This window comes from Aricia agestis, chromosome 6, assembly GCF_905147365.1.
Source record: "Aricia agestis chromosome 6, ilAriAges1.1, whole genome shotgun sequence".
Taxonomy (NCBI): Eukaryota; Metazoa; Arthropoda; class Insecta; order Lepidoptera; family Lycaenidae; genus Aricia; species Aricia agestis.
In genome coordinates this window covers 8461118-8486065 of record NC_056411.1, presented here as the reverse complement: position 1 = coordinate 8486065, position 24948 = coordinate 8461118, and the positions used below count along the sequence as shown (strand labels likewise).

At 38.2% G+C, this 24948-nt stretch overlaps 1 protein-coding gene and 1 non-coding gene across 3 annotated transcripts; both read left to right on the top strand.

Moving 5' to 3' along the window:
* The first annotated feature begins 7322 nt into the window (after positions 1–7322).
* Positions 7323–22535, top strand: LOC121728011 (armadillo repeat-containing protein 2). 2 transcript variants are annotated; one of them, XM_042116103.1, is made up of 20 exons: positions 7323–7433; positions 8726–8870; positions 9286–9415; positions 9661–9781; positions 10056–10145; positions 10419–10563; positions 11132–11339; positions 11695–11797; positions 12321–12493; positions 12770–12954; positions 13821–13989; positions 14179–14293; positions 14567–14616; positions 14871–15002; positions 16309–16456; positions 16716–16862; positions 17095–17334; positions 19629–19705; positions 20362–20486; positions 22058–22535. In XM_042116103.1, the coding sequence occupies exons 1-20, from the start codon at positions 7325–7327 to the stop codon at positions 22218–22220; spliced, it is 2775 nt and encodes a 924-aa protein (XP_041972037.1). In that variant the 5' UTR covers positions 7323–7324; the 3' UTR covers positions 22221–22535. The 2 variants fall into 2 exon arrangements, with proteins under 2 accessions (XP_041972037.1, XP_041972036.1); XM_042116102.1 differs by having other exon boundaries at positions 10053–10145.
* On the top strand, positions 17754–17825 carry Trnaw-cca. The gene has a single exon. It is a non-coding gene; the product is annotated as a tRNA-Trp (tRNA).
* Positions 22536–24948: the final 2413 nt, after the last annotated feature.

The following is a 24948-nucleotide window of genomic DNA, read 5'->3' as shown; positions in this document are numbered from 1 at the left end:
GCCATCTAGCGACAAACCAGCAAAACTTACCGGAACACAGGCAACATAAATCCCCTACTCAATACTAGATGGCGTTAGGTGCGCTAGTACATACTCGAATAGACTGTGCTCGAACTTTCTAGAAGTGTCTTGTTTACGTGTTTACCGGTTTATTTTGTTTACGTGTTTAGTTGTTTATGTTTATTGTGGTACATGCTCGAGTCTCCTAGAAAGTTCCGACACTTGTTTACGTGTATCGGGAACTTTCTGGAATTCGTCTCGCCATATAAAAAGCCGCAGGTAGACGGCGCGGCAATTCAGTTCGATCTGAGCGATCTTCGAGGCGATTTCGGAGTGACAAATAGTGAGTGAACCAGTGAAACCTGCGACTTGGCTACGACCTAGGACAGTGATAGTGCTTAGTGATTGGACCTAGTGATTAGTGTTTGGACTTAGTGCTAAGTGTTGTGACCTAGTGTGTGCTTGTGTGACCTAGACTTAGTGAATAAAGTCTGAAGACTTTATTCACTAAGTCTAGTCTAGAGAGTCACCAGGTCTTTTCTCTCCAAATCCTCGAACCCTAGCACGTTACAGTACATTAAGTTGTAGTGTTTGGCTTTTGTCTCCAAGGCGACAAATACCTGTGAAAATCGATTCTTATCACACACCGCGATATTTCGATATTAGTACTTATGATAACGGAAAAACACATGTATAGTGGCAATGGCAAGACGACTTTTTTAAATAAAACTAAAAAGAAAATTCTCTAATCAGAAACTTTGTTCAATATCTTAAAAGTCTTAAAAGTTATAATATACTCTGTTTTATTATTTCTAATCTAAATGTAAATAAACAAAGCTCTGTTTATAGTTCGACACTTGCAAATTTGAAATTCCAATTTATCGTACTATAGAAAGCATAATATACAATTGCACATTCATAATGGTCAAGTTTTAATTTTTTTAGGTATATTTAGATATTATAATTATATAACAGTACATTTTTAAACTAACTTGTAAAACTGTCATACTTTTACACACGTCTTATTAAAACTGTACACTATAGCTAAAAGCCGAGCTTTGTGAGGGCTCGCGTAGTTTTTCTGCGTGGTAATAATCTTTAAGGCAGTTTTTAGGGTTCCGTACCCAAAGGGTAAAAACGGGACCCTATTACTAAGTCTCCGATGTCTGTCCGTCTGTCTGTCCGTCAGTCTGTCTGTCTCCAGGCTGTATCTCAAGAACCGCTATAGCTAAACTTTTGAAATTTTCACAGATTATGTATATCTTTTGAAGACCTCTGTGGCTCAGTGGTGAGCGCGTTGGAAGCTCAAGCCGGGGGTTGCGGATTCGAATCCCGCCAACGGAACAAAAAAAGTTTCCAAAGTTCCTGGGTCATGGATGTGTATTAAATATGTGTATCATATAATAAAAATCTTAAATATATGTATAGTATAAAAGTATTAAATATATTTCCGTTGTCTGGTACCTGTAACACAAGTCCATCAGGTACTTACCACGGAGCCAGACTGACGTGGTGTGAAGCGTCCATAGATATTATATTATTATTATTATCTGTTGCCGCTATAGCAAAAAATACTTAAAATAAAATAAATATTTAAGGGGGCTCCCATACAACAAACGTGATTATTTTGGCCTTTTTTGCTGTATATCAATAATGGCAACAAGTAGGTACTTGAATTTTTCTGAAAGTCCTAACTTATATGTATACTTTAATATTTAATAATGATATTAAAATAAAATAAATAATTAAGGGGGGCTCTCATACAAAGACACAATTTTTTGCATAATTTTACTCTATTATGGTACGGAACCCTTCGTGCGTAAGTCCGACTCGCACTTGGCCGATTTTTTATTTAATATATTTTAATACTAACCAAACCTTGACTGACCGATGATAACACATTCCTACTAATATTATATAGGCGAAAGTTTGTTTGGATGTATAGATGTATGGATGTATGGATGTATAGAATATAGATGTATGGAATTTTACAATAATATAGCTTAGGCCGCCTCCCCATATAGGCGAACGCGTTGGCCAACGCGTTGGCAGTGCGCTTGCAACGGCGTTTGTGAGTAATCCACACATAGGAAGATCGCTCAGTATGCTTTGGATCGCGCCAATGTGCGGACGGATTCAAAATGGATGTTGAGTCGCTAACAGCTGTAGCTGTATATTTATTCACAGCATATAATTACTTTGTAAATGTGGACAAGAAAAAGTTTTTAAAGGGTATTCTCGAAATAAATAAATAAAAGGCGAGAAAACGTAACAAACAAAGAAATAAACTCACTTTTACATAATATTTTATAAATTTTATAATATTAAAATAATATAAGTAATTATTTTATTACCTACTTATTATTTATTAAATTATTACATATAAAAATTATTACATATTATTATAATTATCATAACTATAACTCCGGGCGAACTGATCGCGCGGCCTATGTGTGGATGAAGCACGAAGCTTGCGACAAATGTCCTTTGATCTTTGCCGACATTTCCGACCCGCGCGGCAAGCTCGCAGACGCGTCGGCCAACGTCTAAATACCTACGGCCAACGCGCGAACGCCCGTTCTACACATTGGGCCAACGCGTCTGCAGACGCGTTGGCCAACGCGTTCGCCTATGTCGAGAGCCGCCATTATACATCAGAATAACACATATGCTACAATTTTAACCGACTTTCAAAATGGGGGAGGTGTTATGTTCGTTTTCTTAATATGTTCAACGATTACTCCGCCGTTTGTTAACCGATTTCCAAAATTTTTCTTTTGGTACCGTATATAGGTTATCATCCCAATTTGGTATTATATTCACAAAAGTGATGATCCGATGAATGATCCATAAGTAATCGAGGGAACTCCTCAACATTTATGGGGAAACATGTGGTGACTTCGGTTTCGTGAGAAGTATTCTAAGCATATGCTACCAACAAGTAAGATTTTGCACCGAGGTATACCTGGTATACCGTGGTTCGGAATGTGCTGAGAGAACTCCTGATCTTTTATAGATACAAGTTTGGGAGTTTCGGCGTTGTTTTAAGAACGGAAAGCATATGCTACTATGCAAATTACATCATGAATATCATCATCATCATCACTACCATAATATACCATGTTATTGGTACTTTTCATAGTCTTTTAGATCGAGACTCGAGTTTGTCAAGCGATAATTTTTAAAAATCTATACCTACCTAATATTATAAACCTGAAGAGTATGTTTGCTTGAACGCGTTAATCTCAGGAACTACAGGTCCGATTTAAAACTTATTTCAGTGTTAGATAGCTAATTTATCGAGTAAGACTATAGGCTAAGACTAATACGACCGAAGAAATTTAGGAAAATGTGGGAAAAATGGGGGAAATATTAGAAATTACGAACTACTGGAGCAATTTTTATGGCAATATTTGGTACAGATAGAGAGGAGACCAAGTGAAGGAAGTAGGGACATAAGAGCTATTTTTTATGGGAAAATGTACGGTTTCCATAAAATTCCTAATTTATGCGGGCGAAGCCGCGCGGGACATCTAGTCTAAATATAAATAGAAATTACTTTGTTAAATCACAAATCAATAGGCGTGGTAGTTTTTCCGTAAAGGCAAAAATAACAAAAGTGCTCAGGTTGTAGGATATACTAGAGCTCGCTTCGCTCGCCCTGATTAATACTAATAATCCTTATCTGCCACTGGCTATAACTAGCTAAAAGCCGAGCTTTGTGAGTGCTCGCGTCGTTGACTGACTGATGATGACACATCTACGTATAAAAAAACTTGACTGACTGATGATAACACTTTTCGGTAAAGTGTACCACAAAATGTTGAGGTTGTGGGATATACCTACTAGGGCTCGCTTCGCTTGCCCTGATTATCCTTATTGGTATTTGTTACTAGATGACGCCCGCAAAACTAGTCACAACATCCTACAATCGAAGCGATATTCGAAGTGTGAGAATCTCCCAACTCCCAAGTCCCAACGTAGATCGTACGTAGCGCCGTAGCCCGTAGCCCGTAGGCCGTAGCGGTAGTCCTAGTTTCGTAGCGTTGTGTTTTGTTGTAGCAACGCTACGACTTGAGCGACGCACTACGACTTACGGCAGTCATCCGCCGTCCTTGCCACGAACCATCCACCCTAGACGTAGGCACGCGTAACATAATAATTATTATTGTTACGTTATCGTATTAATAATATTATTATTATTAAATAAGTCGGTTAAAGAAGTATAATATTATAAAACGATATATTTCTTTGAATAATGAGGATCTGAAGATAGGTAAGTGCTTTTGAAATTTTACGTCTTAAAACCAAAGTTTTAGTTTTAGGTGCATTTCTTTATATTATGAAAGTTTCCCATAATGTTTTCGTAATTGGTACCACAAAGTATTTTTTTAAATTATTCTCATCTCCTTATCTATATAAATAAAAAACCGGCCAAGTGCGTGTCGGGCCACGCCCAATACAGGGTTCCGTAGTACCGCTAGACACTAGTTTTAGAAATTTTTGGTATGGTCAATGAATGTATATTTATAACGTGTTTTACACTTCTAATAAAATCATCGCAGTTGTAACTTTCAAAGGAATTTGAACGAAAAGTTCCGTTATACTTCGCCGAATACATTTTTTTGTTGATCGACTATTTACTTACATAATATTTTTGAAGTCTTCTTAGCCGTGATAGTTTTCCATTTAAATTCAGCATATTTCCTACTCCCGTAAATTTTTTCACATTTCCAGAAGCAACCGTTTAGCTGGTAGAAAGGGGGGGACATATAGACTCTAACGATTTTTTCCACTTTAAAGCTTAATATTTATTCACAAATGGATCCCTTAATCGGAAAATTATCTTTGATCTATTTTGATGAAAGAACAATGGCCAAATCGTACTAGGTGGGCGGTGGCGTATATGCCATTAGTATCAAAAATTCTCTAATATTTTAAGGCATCGAAAATCATTAGAAATGTGTCTACTGTCTATATATAGCCACAAAAAAAGTACAATATATTTTAGTTTCGTTATGTTCTGACAGCCGGCGATCATTCGCATTCGTTCTATTATTTGGGTAATACTCTAGGAAAAATTGAAATAATTAGTAACGAGATCGCCGAATATACACTTGTAGGCCACACCACAGTCGGGAAAAAGGTAGTTCTTAAGTCTAACCTCAAAATAATTGTAAACGTTATTAATTATTATAAAAAATCGTGGCTATTTTGGACATAATTCTCAAACGGAATTATGTTTAGAGCATAAGAACAACCAAATCTAACTATAGTTTATTTTGGAACATCAAAAATAAAAGTCGAGTCTAGCTCCTATACAAATTTGGCCATGATTCTTTGGTATGGAGATACTTTGAGTCTCGGGAAAGGATAAGGGATACTTTTTGTCCCCGAAAATGTGCGGTTCCCAGAAAGTAAACTTTTATGATTTTCGCCTAAACTATTCAATCTATTTTGATGAAATGGGCGAAATACTTTATATGGCAAAACAACGTTTGCCTGGACAGCTAGTAGCCAATAAAATTAATTTGCAAACAAGAATGCTATTTTAATTTAGGTAAATATTTTGATTTTGTATTAAATAATTGTAATTGAAAGAAAAATCTGATTTTATTTGATGCATCATAATTCATATACATGAGATTTTGTGAATTTTATAGGACGTTATGGTGATAAGTATAAATGAACGTAACTCTGTCATGCGAAAATTACTAAACGGTTTTTGATTAAAAAGTACTTAAAGTCCCCGGAATTTCCCCGCAGCGAAATTATTACGGTTAGCATCTAGTTTTAAATATTTTTAGCAACACAATCGAAGGCATGAGTGGATGAAGTAGCTGTAATTAATATGTTTCAATTACATAAGAGCAATAATTACTCATTTTTTCCTTTTTAGTTTTTAACCACACAACGCCCACAACTCCGTTGCGCCAAAATTCGTTTATCGCGTGGAAAATGTACATTTTTCCGGGATAAAAAGTATCCTTTGCCCTTTCCCGGGACTCTAAGTATCTACATACCAAATTTCAGCAAAATCGGTTCAGCGGTTTGGGCGTGACACAAACAGACAAACAGACATACACACTTTCGCATTTGTAATATTAGTATGGATTTGAAAAAACCCTGTAAGTTACCTTTAAGTTCATCATGTAACTAGCTATAATCTATATACTACACTTTTACAGTAAACTCTATAGAGTTCACTGTAAAAGTAGCAGCGCTAAAAGAGCATTCCCTTTTGTATGAGAAAACTCGTAAGCTGTGGCGCTTGCCTATACAAATTACAAAAAATTATTTGGTCTTTCAGCGCTGCTACTTTCACAGTAAACTCTCTACAAGGAACACATACAAATCCTAAAGTATTAATATCACTTAGTTTTGTTACATCCTGTACATAGAATCCACATTTTTTTGATTTCAAATTATTTTCCCGGCGGACCGATAAAATAATTTGAAATCAAAAAAAGGAAAAGCCTCCGTTTATGCAAAAAAATAATGTCAGTTTTCAAATTGTTACTCCACTCATGTGTTCATTATCGTGGTTAATTATGAATATAATATTATAGAACTACTTTGAACACTTAAGCAATTTATTTATCTCTTTCTGGGAAACAACACAATGTAAAAATCGATTGGGTAGACTCAGTAGGTCAACATAACAATAGACAAATGGTGTTCTAGGTAAACTATGTTCTAATTTACTAACCAAATGAAAGTAGAACAAGTACGGCACATAAATAAAAGTTTGATACGAGTAAGTATATGAATGTAGACTTATTTTCTAATGTCTATACGCTATAGATATTACAGTACCTGCCTAATTAATGCAAGAGCTAGAATACTTTTTGCTATATTATTTAGCTTTGTCTTTGACATTTCAATGTTTTATACGTAGGAGAGCCATGCTTCGGCACGAATGGGCCGGCTCGACCGGAGAAATACCACGTTCTCACAGAAAACCGGCGTGAAACAGCGCTTGCGCTGTGTTTCGCCGAGTGAGTGAGTTTACCGGAGGCCCAATCCCCTACCCTATTCCCTTCCCTACCCTCCCCTATTCCCTTCCCTTCCCTTCCCTAACCTCCCCCTATTCCCTCTTTAAGGCCGGCAACGCACCTGCAGCTGATGCTGCGAGTGTCCATGGGCGACGGAAGTTGCTTTCCATCAGGTGACCCGTTTGCTCGTTTGCCCCTATATTTCATAAAAAAAAATGTTGCTGCAACGCGTTGCGCCTCGTTTCATCTCCTTTTTAATGGCACTTATTTTGAGTGCTAAGAACTACCATGGACTTTTACAATGTAAGTGAATATTTGCAGAGTAAGAGATGGATGAGAGAAACGTGAAGAGAGGTGCCGCGGTACCGTTCTACGCGCCGTCCAAACGGAAGACTTCCGCGGAAATTATAAGTGAAGCTCGCGCCGCTATTGGAGGTGGTGAGTTCTAGAAAAGAACATTTAAGTTGCAACTAGGATGTCATCGTTGCTTATACTTAAATAGTAGTTAACTATAAGTCTATAAACCATATGTAGGCCGTGCGCCCATTGCGACTTTTTGTAGCGATGCAGTCGCGATACTGTCGCATATTTGCATCGATACAGTCGCGATGCAGTCGCTAGCTGTATGTTTTGTATGGCGTTGCGTTGCAAATGCGACCGCGCGTTAGCAGTGATGCAGTCGTGCGCTTCATAGTCGCGCGACTGCATCGCTACTAAAAGTCGCAGTGGGCGAAGGCCCTAGGCAAATGGACTTCCAATATATCAGACAAAATACCTCATAGCAATGTTTAAAAAAAAGTAGTAGGCTATTGTACTTAATATGTAGACTATTCTCCTTTATTTCAAAGGTCGAAAGTCAGAACCCTGAATGATTGGTATGATGTTGAAAAATCCGAAAATAGTTTTATTTGTAACTATGTGTGATTTGGCACGACTGGGCCCGTTACAGTATACATTTTCGCCGTCACGCGAACGAGTCACGCTATTGAAATCACTTTTGTCGTGACAACAACCTCGGCAAATAAACAGCTTTAATAGCTTCATGTATTTTGAATACAAAAAGTAAAGTACTTATAAAAACCTAAAATACGTCTAAAATCTGAAAGATTTAAATATCATGCAAAATTAAGTAAATAATATAAACAATTTCTTCACATAGAATGGGCTAAACTTCAACAAGTTCTAGCTACTCCAGCCTTAACGTTGGCTGATGTTAGACGAAATATATGACCGCGTAGAGGGACAGAATATTATGTTCTCAATGATCGACGCCTATTATTTAGTCGCAATTTTAGTCGCTTAGCCCACGTAATCCACATTAGAGAATATTTTAGTTACGGCAACACTACCTAACACAATGGTTGCCATAGCTGTAAGCAAGCAAGCGAGGATGGACGATGAAGGTAGGCAAAATTTGTAATACGGCAATATGCAAAGCATTTAAGAACAATTTTAGAATTTGAGATCTTAATCAGAATGTTCACTAACTATTTATTACATATTGAATAAACAAAATAACCATGGCTGCTCTAATCTACCCAATAACTTTGGTACTAGCACGACTCACGAGTAAGACTTAGAAATCACGACCAAGATTAATATATCGTCTATATACATAATATATTATATACATACGAGAAACCCTTAAGAGTCTAAAAGGTTTGTCGTATGGTACGATAAAAATATTAAAATCTGTGCTAAAGTGAGGTTATCTAGAACATTGTTTTCAGAAATGAGTCCTGCTAGTTCTGGTCTTGGGGCGTTGCGGCCCGCAGCACTTCGCACAAGAAGACCGTACACGCCGCGGGACCCACAGCGAGTGTTGTTCGCTGATCGCTCCAGAAAACGAGATGGACGACCACCGAGCTCCTTCGAGTAAATATTGTTTGTCTCTCACTTAATGCGTGATTAGATAATAGACGGACAGACAAACTTGATGACACAGACACACGTATATTAAGTATCTCGTTTTAATATAAGTTTATCTCATTTTAATATTACTATGGTGGATGTTTCCATAAATAAATGTCCAGTGCGAAGGAGCCATATTATGCAAGAAGGGTTCCATAAAATACATGAAGAACTGAACTGACCGAAACGTCATAGTTGCTGGTCGTGCTTAACTCTGCAAACAGCAAAGGTAAACTTTCAGCTGTCCGAAACTGATGAAGTTCTGGCCGTCGCAGGATCTTATTCTTTATGATTGTTGTACGGAAGCTTAATTAAATTTAATATTAATTTGTTTTCAATATTATATTAGAAGTATGACACAAATACTTTACATTTTCAGTTTGAAATACCTAAGCCTCTCTGAAGACAGCGAAGATGCGCAGTATGGGAGAAGTAAAACATTCGACGCGGCGGCGACTGATCTTGATGACATCTTTGGAGACAGTAATAGGACCCGGCCTAAACAAAAGGTTTGGAGAATTTGATCTGAATTTCCTATGTAAGTTTTCTTGCACTATCTGCTTTAGCTGAACTTGACGCATGAAAACTACCTAGAAGCAAAACAAGCTTTGGATCGCAGACAACGGTTTTTGCACCTTTTTGGTGCAATGCCTAAACAACTTTTTAATGTGCGATAATAATTTTCTCTTTATATTTCGTTTTGGTACCCTTAATTAAAGTCCACTCTAAGCTAACTTCAGATATTTTTTTAAAGAGCCTGTGCCGTGCCGTATCGGAACAAGTGAGCGAGTGGGGCGGTGCGATGAAGCTGCCGCATTTGAGCGGCCGCAGCAAGCCGCTACACCGCCGCGGTGCCAGCGGCAGCGGGGATGGAGGTGACTACTGTTTTTTTCTTGTTATTCAAAATAGGTACCATCAATACTGTGTGATGCCTAGTACCAGCCGGTTCTGAAACTACCCCGTCGAAAAGAATCTTCCACCACTTATATTAAAGAGTCATTTGGATAGAGTCTTTAAACTATAGTCTATACCTAAGATTATAAAACAAATGTTAACTAGCCTAAACTGCTTCTTTAGGAGTGAGCCCATTGAGACAGGCCGTGCCGGGTTCATATCGGATAATAACTAATACTTAAGTGGTTTCAGTAGGCACTGATCTGAGTGATGCTATACTTGTGACGCGACCTCTGGACAGCTCTATCACAACGACCAACACGAATTATGACAAATACACTAAATGTAAGTTTTTTTTGTTTATTAAAAGTAACATAGCTAGATGAAACTCGGATATAACTATCCCTATAGTATAGAGAAAGCTAAATCGATATCGATCTAATGATCTGTAAAAGCTTGTTTTAGCTTTTTGGGCGCGTTTTAGATATTTTACGCCTGTATTCTATTTTATACCGGTTTCCTTTTTGACTAAATTATTGATCTGGTTGAGCCGACCCATCCTTGCCAATGGGTGTTTGTTCCTTTAAATTTCTCAATTTCCATCTTATTGTCTTTTAGCTCTGAGTCCTAATGAAGGCAGTAAAAGAAACCCTTTCACAAACAGTAAGTCGGTGTCCAACGAAGGCGGCATTTCCTTCGGACATGTTGCAGTCAAGTGCCTGGATATACAACTTCCCAGTGCGAAGATTGAAAACTACGAAAAGTGAGTATCAAATTATTAAAACATCCAAAAATATTGCATACTAAACCACACATCACTATAATAACTACCTACTGCGTAAACTAAACATACACCCCCTTACTAATAAAAGCTGTATAAGCTTTGAATAGTTATAAGTATACAGTGTTTTGTCTTCTTCAATTCAATTAAAAATGTCACTTGTGTGACAGGAACAAAACACTGTATAACTATTTAAAGCTTATACAACGTTTATTAGTAAGGGGGACAAACTACAAAGTATTGAGACCTCTGTCCTCTACACTCTACAGTCTACAGTCTACAGTATACACTAGGGTTGCATAATATGTTACACCAAAATCGAAATTTGTAAAATACTACCATAGTGAGTGTGCTGTGTGGTAAAGTGTGCCTAATCGGCAAGTGCGCCATAGAGCTATTTTTCCATATTGCTGATTGGTTTCCAATTAGGGTTGGCGCACTTTGTCACACGCACTATATACGCCGTTGTTAAATTAGTTGTAATTCCTATAGAGAAAATATTTCAATTTCTAGAATTTAATTTCATCTCTGAATTCTCTTGTTTTTACAGCATGAACATCCTCGAAATAACCGAAGAGTTGAGTAGGAAAAGTCGTGACGTGGACCACATACTGCACATCATGGAGATACTACAGAAGCTACTGGATAAAACTCCACCAGCGAGCAGTCTACGCGACTTGGTGTTGAGGGCGCTGTACACGCACATCGACTGTGATGATGAACGTGTGCTGGTGGCAATAGCTCGCTCGATGCTGACGGTAAGAAGTGTTTTGATGTTTTTGGGACAGCGAGCAATTGCTTTCTCAGAGCTGTGTTACCTGACACGCAATAAAATATGCTGATTCTGCCTCCTATAGTCACAACACCAAAGTGGGGATCTTGATGACCATAGTATAGACGATGGCAATATTTCTAATCATAATAGTTTGACTTGTCATGATTGTATGAAATGTTCGTTTAAATATCCATTTCTGCAATCTGCAATCACCAAGAGAAAACGTTGTTGTCTTTAAAACAAGCCCGCAATCCTGCGGCTTCAATGTACCGATTTTACTATTATGGACAAAATATTTTGCCATATCGTGCGTTTTAACTTCTTGCTTCTTATTTTAGATGCGTGTGACAGGGCCACATCTGGCTGCCGCATGTAAGCTGGTGTTCAAGATAGCTAGAAACGATAAAAACGATCACTTCTTCCTCGACGGTAATCTACTAGGTGAGCACTTGACAAGCTCGACATATTCTGAAGTAGTTATTTTGGAAAATGACAGTTTAAATACAAAGCTTAACCAGCTAGTAATTGCAAGGGAAGTCCAGGTCCCATATGGGGTGGGTATGTGTGGAAAAATAGAATAATTAATTCCTTGCAACGTTTTCATCACGTTTTAGGATCCGGTTTACAATAGGACGCTGCTATCGCGTTGTGCCATGTGCGTCCGCGACGTATTAGCGGTGGGTACGTTGGACATTCGGGACGTACTCGCTGCGTGCCCGCCTAGACCTTGGACCGATTTTTTTAAGTATTGGCTAGGTACCTTAACTTTGCTGCCCCTATGTACGAACTCTGCCGCCATTCTAGGACGCTGCCGCCCCCCTAGGACACCATAAGACTCTGCCGTCCATAGGCCATGGCCTAAACTGCCTATACATAAATCCTGCAGAGCTGGCCTAGTGCCGAATCTGCTCGCCAACCACTAACTGTACGGTAACCCCAAACTATTAACTCTAAAACCTGATAGAGCTGCTGGTGGAGGGCTGCGGGCGGCTGGAGCCGGTGTCAGAGAGCGAGTGCTGCGTGTACGCGGCGGGCGCGCTGCGGTTCCTCGCGCTCGAGCCGCGCCTATGTCAGCTGGCGCACCGCGTCGGCGCGTTGCACATCGCCGTGTTGCACCTCAAGATACTGAATGACGCGGTCAGTCGTCAACAAGTTATTGTATTAACATATTGTTAATTAATAAAATGTCGGCTTGTCACGAGCTTAAAAACCCACGTTGTAATAACAGTGAGGTAACCAATGAGGGCTTTTAAGCTTGTGACATCTGTTTGATCTGAGCTACCCCTGGTGGCTTGGCAGGTGGAAAGTGTCGAAAATTCCACATAAAAAGTTTTCAAAACCACGAAGCCACTATTTAATTTTATAACTTGAATTATATACTATTTAGTTTTATAACTTGAACCTCACATTTAGATGTCACAAGGACAATGCGGTGACGGCCAGGCGCAGGCCCTGTACCAAGTAGCGGGCGCTCTGCGCGGGCTCGCGAGCGTCACGCCGCACGTGTTCGCGAACAGCGGCGCGCTGCCTGAGCTGCTCGTCGCGCTAGAGGCGCACACGCATAGAGACGTCATTACTAATGTTGCTAGATGTCTTAGGTATAACTCACAGTCTACTAAACATGCAAGGAATTAACTACTAATCGCAGTCTAATATAACTGTTGTAATTGCAAACATTAAAAACCTTATCAATTGTAAATTTTGTTGTTTCCGTAGGCTTACGTACTAACTACTATAGTTTGTGCGTTCTAAGATGATATGGGTGACAGTTTTCATGTTCCTTGCTACGGGTTTTTTTACAAGAAAACAAAAAAAACAAAATGTAATAAATTATATTCCATGTACAAAAACAAATGTTTCCTATAATTGTAAATGAATAAAAATGAAAAGATGCTAAATGCTAACTTATTAATAAAAATTATAAATATTAACTGTGAAATAGGAGTATAAAATTGTTGTTACGAAAACATTTGAAAAATGTCATATGCATGAATCGGAACTTATATCAATGGAGATTGACTCTGTTGAATCGAAATCAAATCGTTAAAAAAGGGCAGCCATCTTAAATCGCCGGCACCACTGAAATGTCAGTACGAAATCGATAATTTCGATTGCAATTCCTTTACGAAGTGATTCGATATTTTTAAATTATCGATTAATTTTTGTTAGGTAACTTCCCTACTATTGTCAATTATAATGTGTCACACTCACGCATATCATCATAAAACGCACAAACTATAATATTGCTCACGCTTGTCAAGTAGATTTTCGTTTGTAGAATTTCATTAGTTTCTGTAAAAAAAAAAAACATTTTTCAGTCCTATATTGCCAGGAATTATTGTTACTGTATTGAAAAACCCCCGAATTTGTACTGTAGTCTACACCTACTTGTTACACTACTTACAAAAAACCGATTTTTGTCATAAGTTATGTGTTTTTAACCTTTTGTTTCATTCCTCAACAGCGTGCTATCTGCGGACGAGTCGTGTTGCCTGGAGCTGTGCGGTCGTGCGGGTGCGGCGCGGGCGTTACTCGGCGCGCTGTCAGCGTGCGCGGCCCGCGCGCCGCTCGCCGTGCGCCTGGCGTACACGCTCGGCAACATGGCCGCCGCTGATTGCCGCGCTGCCTTACATGTTAGTGTCTACTACTACTGTTGTCACTGGTATTTTATACGAAAGTCAATGTTTTTTGAAAAGTTGTGAGCTGTCGGTTGGGTTTGACATAACGCAACCAAATTACATGGGTCCGTCAATTGCCTATGAATCAATTTCTTCAATGGTACATACTTATACCCCAATCAGCGTTTATGATTTTCCACCCAGATCTACAAGGAGGAGGGCGCTGTGGACGTGCTGCTGACCATCCTGGAGTCGTACACGCAGCGCGTCGCGCACAACGTCGACGATGCAGAGGCTGATCCGGATCTGCATCTAGTTGGTACGGCCATATCCACGCAAATACAATACTACTATCTACTATATATATTTGTATATTTTTTGTATAAAATAAGGGGGCAAATGAGGAAACGGGTAACCTGATGGAAAGCGACTACCGTCGCCCATGTCGCAGGTGTCGCTCAACATTAGAAGAGCTACAGGTGCGTTGCCGGCCTTTTAAGAGGGAATACGCTCTTTTAACGAACGGTAAATATTTAGAACTAACCATAAAACGTTCTAAAGTGTAAATAGGTACTTTTATTCAATTTTACAGATTCTGATCTGGGTGGGTCAGATGGATCAAACGAAGACGTCCTTATAAAGGTAAAATTAGTAATACTGTTACCTTCTATAGTCAACTATACCTATTGATTTTTATCATTGGTTTAAAATCTCGCTAGAGCACAAATAAATAATAAAATCGCTTGAAAGAAAGCTACATTTAGCTTCAATAACAACGCAGTACAAATTAAGAGGAAATCATAGAAAACTTTTAAACTTCTAAGTCGATCGGCAATCGCTAATAGTTTAAAACAATTTTTTTCTTTTTTTTTCGAATAATGTATTATGTTTTGTAGACAATTCGAGTGCTAGCGAACCTGTGTCTGGCGGAGCAGGCGGGGGAGGGCCTGGCTACTGTATACGCTCTACGACTTGTTACTGCCATGATTGCCTGTTTACATCTCGTTGAAAACTCTACAAAAATTAAGGTAACAAAACTTTTATTTATAGGAATAATTAGCGTTATATTGAACTAATTCATATAGAAAACTATATTCATAAAAATATGCTGCAAAAACAAAAAATACAATATCGCACAGCGGTCGAATAATTTTATTTAGAGACTTCGCATTGCTTGACATAGATACATCACAAAGAGACAAAATAAACAAAATTAATATCTTTATTTTCTAATGTATCTGAATAGTACAATTTTGTGGAAAAAAATATTCAGTATTAATATTTTAATGGAATGGAACAGGGTCCATAATCATTTTTCCATTTCCGTCTTGGACGTTTACCTGACCGGCGAAGTAGAAATCCAGAATGATAGTTTGATACCCACTCACTAAACCCGAAACGCCTATAACGTAAAAGTATAGGTTCACGTCCATAGCCTTTTGCTTTATCGGGATGAAGAATATCGTTCGCAGGAAGTATAGATCTCCGTCCAAAATAGCCACGTAATCGATTTTCAATTGTAATTGAGCCCTCAACGCTGTGGTGATGACCGTTGCATTTTCTCCCGGCGCAAGACTGAACTCCACATCGGACCGGCTGGCCATTTTTGAATCCCAGAGCTTGGTTTCCCTTTTATTCCACGCGGACCTAAAAACTTTTCTATCGGCAAAATGTATCATGATCTCCCGTCCCAGAGACAACTCCTTCTCCGTGTTCCAGCGTACGATCATTCGCTCCAACCGCTCCTCGTGCATCCCCATTTTGTATTTTTCTGGCGTCTCGCCATGGTTGATGAACGTCTTGTTGTACAGCACCACTGGTTTCTTGGTAAAGTTTGTAATTGTCGCAGTCAGGGGCTTGAGAATGGTAAAGATGTCCCTGTATCCGAAGTGCGAAGTTTTCTGCACGTAGATGTGGTTAGGCGGTGGAAGGCCAATCCTGTTCAAGTCGTTGGTAACGTCATCGGGGGTGAGGCAGAAGGATTTTTGTTCCTCATTGGTGATGAGATCTCTATCGCAGCCGTTGACGCTTACCTTCGCGCTTTGGTTCTCGTTGGACAGGGCGATGTCTATGTATATGTTGCAGTGCGCGGCGTTGAACAGTCCCAGCAATAAAATAATAGACATCTCGGAGCGGTCGGCGCGCCCCGCTGATTCACACTGAGGGGCCTGATGTGATATATCCGTTGCAGTCTAATGATATCGCACTAACCTATTGCAATTTATTGATTGAGTTAAGGCGAGGTTACGATTGAATTTGTTCCTAGTTGCTTGAACTAAAATTTATGGATAAACTTTTATTTCGTATTAACAACAAAGTTTCTTGACGTAATAGGACTCGTCAGAGGAAAGCAAGCGTGTCCGAGAAGAAAGAAACAACGAACTGGCTCTAGCGTCGTTGGCGGCGCTCAACAACGTGTCGTTTTATCTCCAGGCCGTACCAACACTATCAATAGAAAATATTCTGGATGAGCTTTGTATTGGTAAGTTGGCAAACTGGTTATTAGCCCTAATATAATTTATGGAGGGAAAATATAACGACAGGGTTAAATTAAATGTATGTATTGATTAAATATTATTTGGGGCATAATACCTTTATCGTGTTGTCGACTAATCAACAAGATGACAAAGCTTCATTATGTTTTAACGTTTACCATTAGATATCCCATCTTTCCCCATCGTACTCGCTGTCGATCTAGTCCCATTGTAGTTATTATACTAAAATAATATCAATACGTGCAGTGTCGTGCAGATGGCTGTGTAGCGGCGTTGCGGGCGCGGCGGGCGAGGCGGCGCGTGTGCTCGGCAACCTGTCGCGCTCGTCGCGTGCCGCGCAGCTGCTCGTATTGCACGACGCGCTCGATACTATCGCTACGTTGCAGCAACACGGTAAACTACTATTTAATATAATTATAGAACAAAAAAACTAGTTTTTTGTAATTTATTTCTGTATTCTGGAGAGTGTTATGACTTATGCCATCGATCATCTTTATTTAAACTGCCTATCTATTATTATTATTAAATCCTCTAGAAAGTTCCTTATTTTAATGTTACCGGTTATAACTTGACTATATATTATTATATATTTTGTTTTACATTACTCTCTAATCTCTATTAATAGACGACGCAAGCGTGCGTTGCGCCGCTGCTGGTGTACTGGTGAACGTATGCGGGTGCGGCGGACGAGACGCGTGCGCGGCGGCAGCGGCGGTGGCAGCGCGCGCTTTGCACGCTGCTGCGCGCGTGCACGATACAGCAACCGCGGCGCTGCTCGCACGCGCACTGTGGAACGCGCACGCGCATGCCCCGCTCGAATATGATGACGCGAAACGAGCGGCGACGGCGCTGTCTGCTTTTCTTGGTTAGTTTGTATTTTCCAAAGGCTGAAAAAATTATGTCTAAGGGATAAGTATATAAAAAAAGTTCAAAGTGTTTCACGCTCTACTCTTCCCAATTCTTCTACTTCCGTTCGTAATATTTTACACGTAGAGCCTGTAAAGTTATTTCTTGTGGCTATATTCTCAATTAAACCAAGTCATTATAGTTAAATAACTGAAACTCTACATCAATTCCCTGGCATCAAAATAGACTTAACTCATACCTATTACTATGAGTAACAAAATTGTTTTCCTCGTTCTTTTTAATACACTACGTTATTGGCACAAAATGAAAGCAAAACTATAACATATTATAAAATATTTAAAATTAGAAATTAAAACACAAAATATAGGTACCTATAGTTCAATAAAATAATGAATTATTTGGAGTGGTCGAGCATGGGACTCCGTGGCGCAACGGTAGCGCGTCTGACTCCAGATCAGAAGGTTGCGTGTTCAAATCACGTCGGGGTCATCTCGATCAAATTTTTGTTTGTGAAACTTATTATTTTATTATAGAGCTGTACATATTTACAATTTTTTTTACAATAATAATAATTATTATATTTTAAATAAAACAAACAAATTATTTTTATAAAATGAAGAGCTAAATTTGAAGTCAGGTTTATACTTTTAGTTCTACATTTCATGCAAAAAAAGTGTCAGAAACAAATTTCCAAAGGGTGTTATTAATTTTTTATTTTTATTTTTATTTTATTTTTATTTTATTTTATTAAGATAACTACAACCTTAAAACTAACTGTTTAAATATACAATGTATAGTTAACTAAAAGGTCAATTAAAGTTACCTACTTAAATACAGCTTAAATACTAAACTAAAGCTTAAACCGACTTAATTAGAATATCTAAGTATAAACACACATCATTTTAAAACATCTAATTACTATTACATAAATTTAAGTAATACAATGTACTTAAACAAAGAAATAATATAAGAGAGGGTAGATAAGAAAAAAAAACTTAGATTGCCTCACTACTTTCATGGAATGTTGCGTTGAGGTAAGATATGGTTTAGTCACACTACAATACATACTTATTATGATAAAGATAATAATATAGAAACTATTACAACCAAAAATAACTTTGACTCCATTTACACTAATTATCATTACTTATATAACTTTCTAGCAGCAATAGGTATATCACATGCAAAGTCATAAAATAATACTCAAAATAAATTAAGATGAAATTAATGAGCGCTCTCACCAGATAAAATGCTTTTTATTTTGTTCATAAAAGATTTTTTATTTCCAACAAAAATGTCAACTTCAGAAAAGTATTTATTGTAACTTTTTGCAACTCTTGTAAGTACAGCATTTTGGCCATAAGATGTACGATGCGAAGGCACACTAAGCATAGGGGTGTTTCTCGTGCGATAAATTGGTGTGTTAAATGTTATTTGTGCAAGCAATTCTGGGCAGTTTATACGCCCTCGCAGTATATCAAAGAGTAGGCTCATATTCATTAGAGAACGTCTATCCTCAAGAGATAGTAGGTTATAAGTCCGGCAGATGTCTTTGTAGTTGGTAACTTTATTTTTAATTCTGAAATTTATATATTTTACAAATTTCTTTTGGATTCTTTCGATTTTGCTGATGTGGACAGCATAATAGGGTTGCCACACTTGACAAGCATACTCTAATATACTCCTGACATATGCGTAATAAAGTACTTTTAAACTAAGAATATGATTGAATGGTTTGCAAGTTCTTATAATAAAACCTAAGTTTTTGTAGGATTTACTTACTATCGAGTCAATATGTTCAACCATATTCATTTTAGAATCAAATAAAACACCTAGATCCTTTACTATGTTAACTCGTTTTATAGGAACACCATTAAACATGTAATTGTAAATTATAGGTGATTTCTTACGACTAAAAGATATGCATTGGCATTTACTTATGTTCACGGAGATTTTATTTTGTTGATAGTAATTGTATATTCTGTTTAAATCGTTTTGTAGTTTCTCACAGTCATTAATTGATGATATACTTAAATATATTTTTTTATCGTCAGCGTACGATAAATGACGGGTATAAAGTAAATATAAATGAATGTCATAAATGTACGCGTTGTAGAAGAGTGGTCCTAAATGTGATCCTTGAGGCACGCCTGAAGGAACCTGTATGTAATCAGACTTGTATCCGCCCATTACAACCGCCTGAGAACGATTAGACAAGAACGATTACTAACCTGAACGTTAGTTTACTGTTATGAGGTAGATAAAAGATGTTTATTTAGTTGTTTATTACAGAGGACGAGTCGATATTTACGGCGTGCGAGCTGTCGGCACAGGAGGGGCGCCGAAGCCCGCAACTGATAAAGAGTGACGTAAGTATTTCCTATCAATTTATCGTCACTCAGTATTCAATTCATAATCAAACTAGACGTTCCACGCGGCTTCGCCCTCGTAAATTAGATTTTCACAGATAAATTAGTCCACAAAAAATAGCCTACGATCCTTCACGTGGTCTACTTCTTATCTGTGCCAAATAACAGAAAATTGCTCCCGTAGTTCGTGACATAAGCCCTTTCAAATAATTTTCCCCGTTTTTTTACATATTTTCCGCTATTTCTTCGCTCCTATTAGTCCGTGGTAAAATATAGCCTATATCCTGTCTCGATAAATGGGCTATCTAACACTTAAAGAGTTTTTAAAATCGGGCCAGTAGTTTCTGAGATTAGCGCGTTCAAACAAACAAACAAACTCTTCCACTTTATAATATTACTTGTATTTTATAATATTTAGTATAGATATACACCTACACTCAATGTAATATCTATTAAGGTATACATACTAGATGTTGCCCGCAATTTTGTATGCGAAAAAATTGGTTTATCGGGATTTTTGCCTAGATCAAAACAGTAAAATACTAAAATATAACTACATATTAATATACATATTTTAGTCAGAAAAAAATGCATTAGGTAGCTATTTATATAAATAAAATATTTTAAAGAATATTAAATAAAATAATCTACTTTAGGCCCAGTTCATAGTGAGCGACGATAGAGAAGCCATCAAGAATGACAAGTCCAAGGAACTATACAAACATCTCGACAACGACGTAATCGAAGAAGACGGTTCTGACGAAGACGGAGAGAGGACAGGGTAAAGTTTCTACTCTTATACAGGCTGTAACAAACCAACTGATAATACTTTAGGGTAGCGGTCAGCAACAGGCGGAAAGGACGAATCTCGGACCGCGAAATATTGTAATCTATTTTATACCAAGTATCAATTAATACATTTATACATAATTGTTTTTCGGGCCCTAAAGACTCCATTTATGCAAAAAACGGCAATTTTTTTTACCGTTATCGTGTTCATCCACTCACGTTTAGTTATAATTGTATTCGCTAGCATTTTTTCAAAGCGAGCAAACGCTAATGTGGATTGTGGATCACCTGAAGCAATTACCGCCACTTATAAAGTGATATTAAATGGACATGTGCAGCACCAGTGCGAGCTTTTTCAAATATATTCAATTTTTTAATGTCACAAAATCATGGTCCATGACCTTCCGCTACACGCGCGTAATGTGTTATATCACATTTTAAAAATAAAACGATAATTATAATGACAGTCACCCGACCCTGAACTACTTTACCTACGTGATCTTAAAAAGTGATCTTTTAAATGACGTGATTAACCGACGAACTGTAAAAACCCTAACCCTTTTTTGGAGTCGGTTAAGCATCATTACTAGCGACATGTTTTACGAAAAATTCAATGAAAAAATGAAGAAATGAGGTTGGCAGTTCCAAGCAAGGCAGCGGCCAAGCCGCGGCGCGCGGCGGCCAGGCCGCGACAGCCATCGAGATATATACCTTAGTATGAAACCGCCATAGACGACGCGCACCTGTAGCCCTAGCACGGCCACCAGTTGAAATGCGAAAGTATGGACAAACTGTGGAGATAAACTTAAGGTAGCGTTCCGATCTTTTTTCGTTCCCAAAAATTCAATTAAAATAAAATTATTATTTTACAAACTTGTATCTATAAAAAATCTGGAGTTCTCTCAGTACCTACCTTCCAAACCACGGTACACGTCCAGGTATACCTCGGTGCTAAATCTTACTTGTTGGTAGCATATGCTTAGAATACTTCTCACGAAACCGAAGTCACCACATGTTTCCCCATAAATTTTGAGGAGTTCCCTCGATTACTTATGGATCCTTCATCAGATCACTACTTTTGTGAATATAATATCAAATTGGGATGATACCCTACATACCAAAGGAAAAATGTTGAGAATCGGTTAACAAACAAACGTTTGAAAAGCGGAATAATCGTTGAACATAAAAAACGAACATAACACATCCCCCATTTTGAAAGTCGGTTAAAATTGTAGCCTATGTGTTATTCTGATGTATAAGCTATATTATTGTAAAGTTTCATTAAAATCCGTTCAGTAGTTTTTGCGTGAAAGAGTAACAAACATCTATACATCCAAACAAACTTTCGCCTTTATAATATTAGTAGGATATAAAATATATTATATAATATCTCTATATGCGCTGCTATTTTCACATTTAACTGTATTGGTAATAAGCTTATACTTCCCAGTATATCGCTTTGTTTTGTTCTGTTTCTTTCTGTAGGTATATTTGCTGCCCCGTTACCACCATGCCAGACCGACAGGGCTTCCTAATCTCTTTTACTTCTACACCCTACTCCAGGTGCTCCGGCGAGGACCTTGGCTTCGAGGAGGGGGATTTAGAGGAGTGCGACTGCGAGCCCTGTCAGCGGCTGGCGGCGTGGGACGAGCTGATGGGAGTGGCGATACCGCTGCTCGAGAAGCTCAAACCCACCAGGACTGATGTGGCTGTGGGGACTGATTAGCAACGGGTTAATAGCAACAATATTTGGCTAGGGATTCATCCATAAAGTATGTCACGTCTAAAGGGGGAAGGGGGTCAACGAAGTATGGTGTGACAATAGAGGGTCCTAAGTTTTGTGACATCACATTTTAAATTAAAAAAAAATAGTAGCGAAATTTTAAATATTGAGGTGGTTCTCAATTGCGTGACGTCACACTACTCCCTAGAGGTCTGTCATGAGTCATGACCACCTGTGACTAGGAACGACACACGATTCTCATAATCTAAAAATTATGAAAATCGTGTGTCGTACTTTATGGGTGGTCCCCAGCTGCTCGTGTAATGCCGGCACTCCACATAGGCGAACGCGTTGGCCGACGCGTTGGCAGACGCGCTGGCCCAATGTGTAGAACGGGCGTTCGCGCGTTGGCCGTAGGTATTTAGACGTTGGCCAACGCGCGAACGCCCGTTCTACACATTGGGCCAACGCGTCTGCAGACGCGTTGGCCAACGCGTTCGCCTATGTCGAGAGCCGCCATATGGTATACGGTATCGTAGTCTAAAGTCTTACTTAGGGTCAACTCACACGGGCCACCGGCCACTATCCCAAAACGCCGCCACAGGCGTATTTCCTATGTAATGGTTTTCATACATTTTATATGCCGGTGGCCCTCGTATTTTATATAATATTATGTATTAATTATAATAATATGTAACATTGTAGACGTGCGGCGACCCCAATAAAACTATTTACACACTGAAACAAATTCGCTGTCTTTGTATATTAAGAGACTTCCAGTGTTATGGGTAGTGAAGAGGTTTTTGTCCAAAGAATAAAGAAAGGTAGAAGAATGAAACTTATAGCCCGGTCATAAAGTTGCATTTTATTTGAATTTTTGTTAGTCGCGGTTGCTTGCGGCAAAAAACGAAAAGCCACCTTTAGGGTCAATTTATAATAGAGCAGAGTCGAAACGAAGCGAAGCGAATTCCCAAAAACTGAACACAGAAAATTCAACCTTAACTCCAGAGCGTAACGCATACATTACTTCTGCGAGGCCAATCAGCGTTGATCGGGCATATCGACGCGAATTCTCGCGGATATGCGCGCCTTTTTAAATTCTCAGAAGTAATAAAGTGCGTTAACGCTTTGGAGTTAAGGTTGAATTTGTTATGTTCACTTTTAATAATTCGCTTCGATGCGCTTCGACTCTGCGCTAGTATAAATTGACCCTTAGAGTTCTCTGTTATAAGCAAGGGATGTTTGCTAAAATGGAGCATACAACAGCAAAGTTTTTTTACTGTTAATTGTTTACGTCTTGTTAGTTGTTGATAGCTTTGTAATCGTATGCTTACGTCCGCACTCAGAGAGTTTTATTACTCAACTTTAATTTAATGAAGATTTTAACGGAAATAAAATGCTAAAACTCTTCATTAAAAAAAAAATATATCCACAGCCGAACATATAACGTCCTCGTTTTTTGGAAGTCGGTTAAAAATAACGTTAAATAAGCATTCAATATCTCTGTTTGGGGCCGCTACTAATAGTAATAATTATTATATTAACGCCTTTTTAGTATCTTATTGTATTTTAATTCGGTTATATATTTTTAAGTAAATTGTTAAAATTTTATATAAAAGTACGCAACATAAAAATATTAATTGCAAGACAATTTACAAAATAAATTCTTTTCTTCAAACATTTTACGAGTATACTTATTTCTTTCTAACCTAACCATGAATGAGCAAAGAAACAAAAATGATTTAATGTGTAACTGTGTTATTATTATTCAGTAGTTTTTAACTTTCAGATAATATTTGTAATCTAAAAAAACCGGCCAAGTGCGAGTTGGACTCGCCCATGAAGGGTTCCGCAGCAGGTTTATTTCTATGAAATTAAAAGGTTTTTGATTTATTTTTATATTTCAGTTGATTTAATGAAAGTTAAATTGAGGTTTACCATTTATGACGTTTAAAAAAAACTACTTGTTAGATCTCGTTCAAACCACACATTTTACCACTTCGGAAGTCTCTCTCGCAAACTATTCAGGTTAAAAAAAATTATATTAGAAACCTCTATATAATTTTTGAAGACCTATCCATAGAAACCCCACACGCATAGGTTAGATGAAAAATATATTTTTTTGTTTCAGTTCAAGTACCTATAAATTAAAAAAATTAATAATTTTTCCCTTTTTTGTAGCAAAATCTTAATGCGGTTCACAGCACACATATCAACTCGGAAAGGGATCGGGACCGTATCACCTCGAGCCGTTCAATATTGTTTGTATGAAACTCCCTAAGTTGCAACGCACACTAAGCGGAACCGTAACGTAATCGCCTTGCCTCTAGGGGACAGCGGTCGGCGAGCCGTAAGCGAGGCGTCGCGGTCGCCTAACCGTAGCCGTGTTGACGTACAGGCGCTACTGATACGCTTTGTTAATACGTGCATACGTAATAGGTTGACTGGTGGCCTGGTTGACGGCGAGACGAAGGCGATACGGTGACGATCCCTTTCCGAGTTGATGAGTGTGCTGTGACCATATTATATCAGCTTACCATATTATATCAACTTACCAAGTTTCAAAAGTAAATCTATTGTAGTTTCGGAGAAAAGTGGCTGTGACATACGGACGGACAGACAGACAGACAGACATGACGAATCAATAAGGGTTTCGTTTTTTTGCCATTTGGCTACGGAACCCTAAAAATATACTTGGTTTATAAAAATGTTGTTAACTCAACATTCCAAA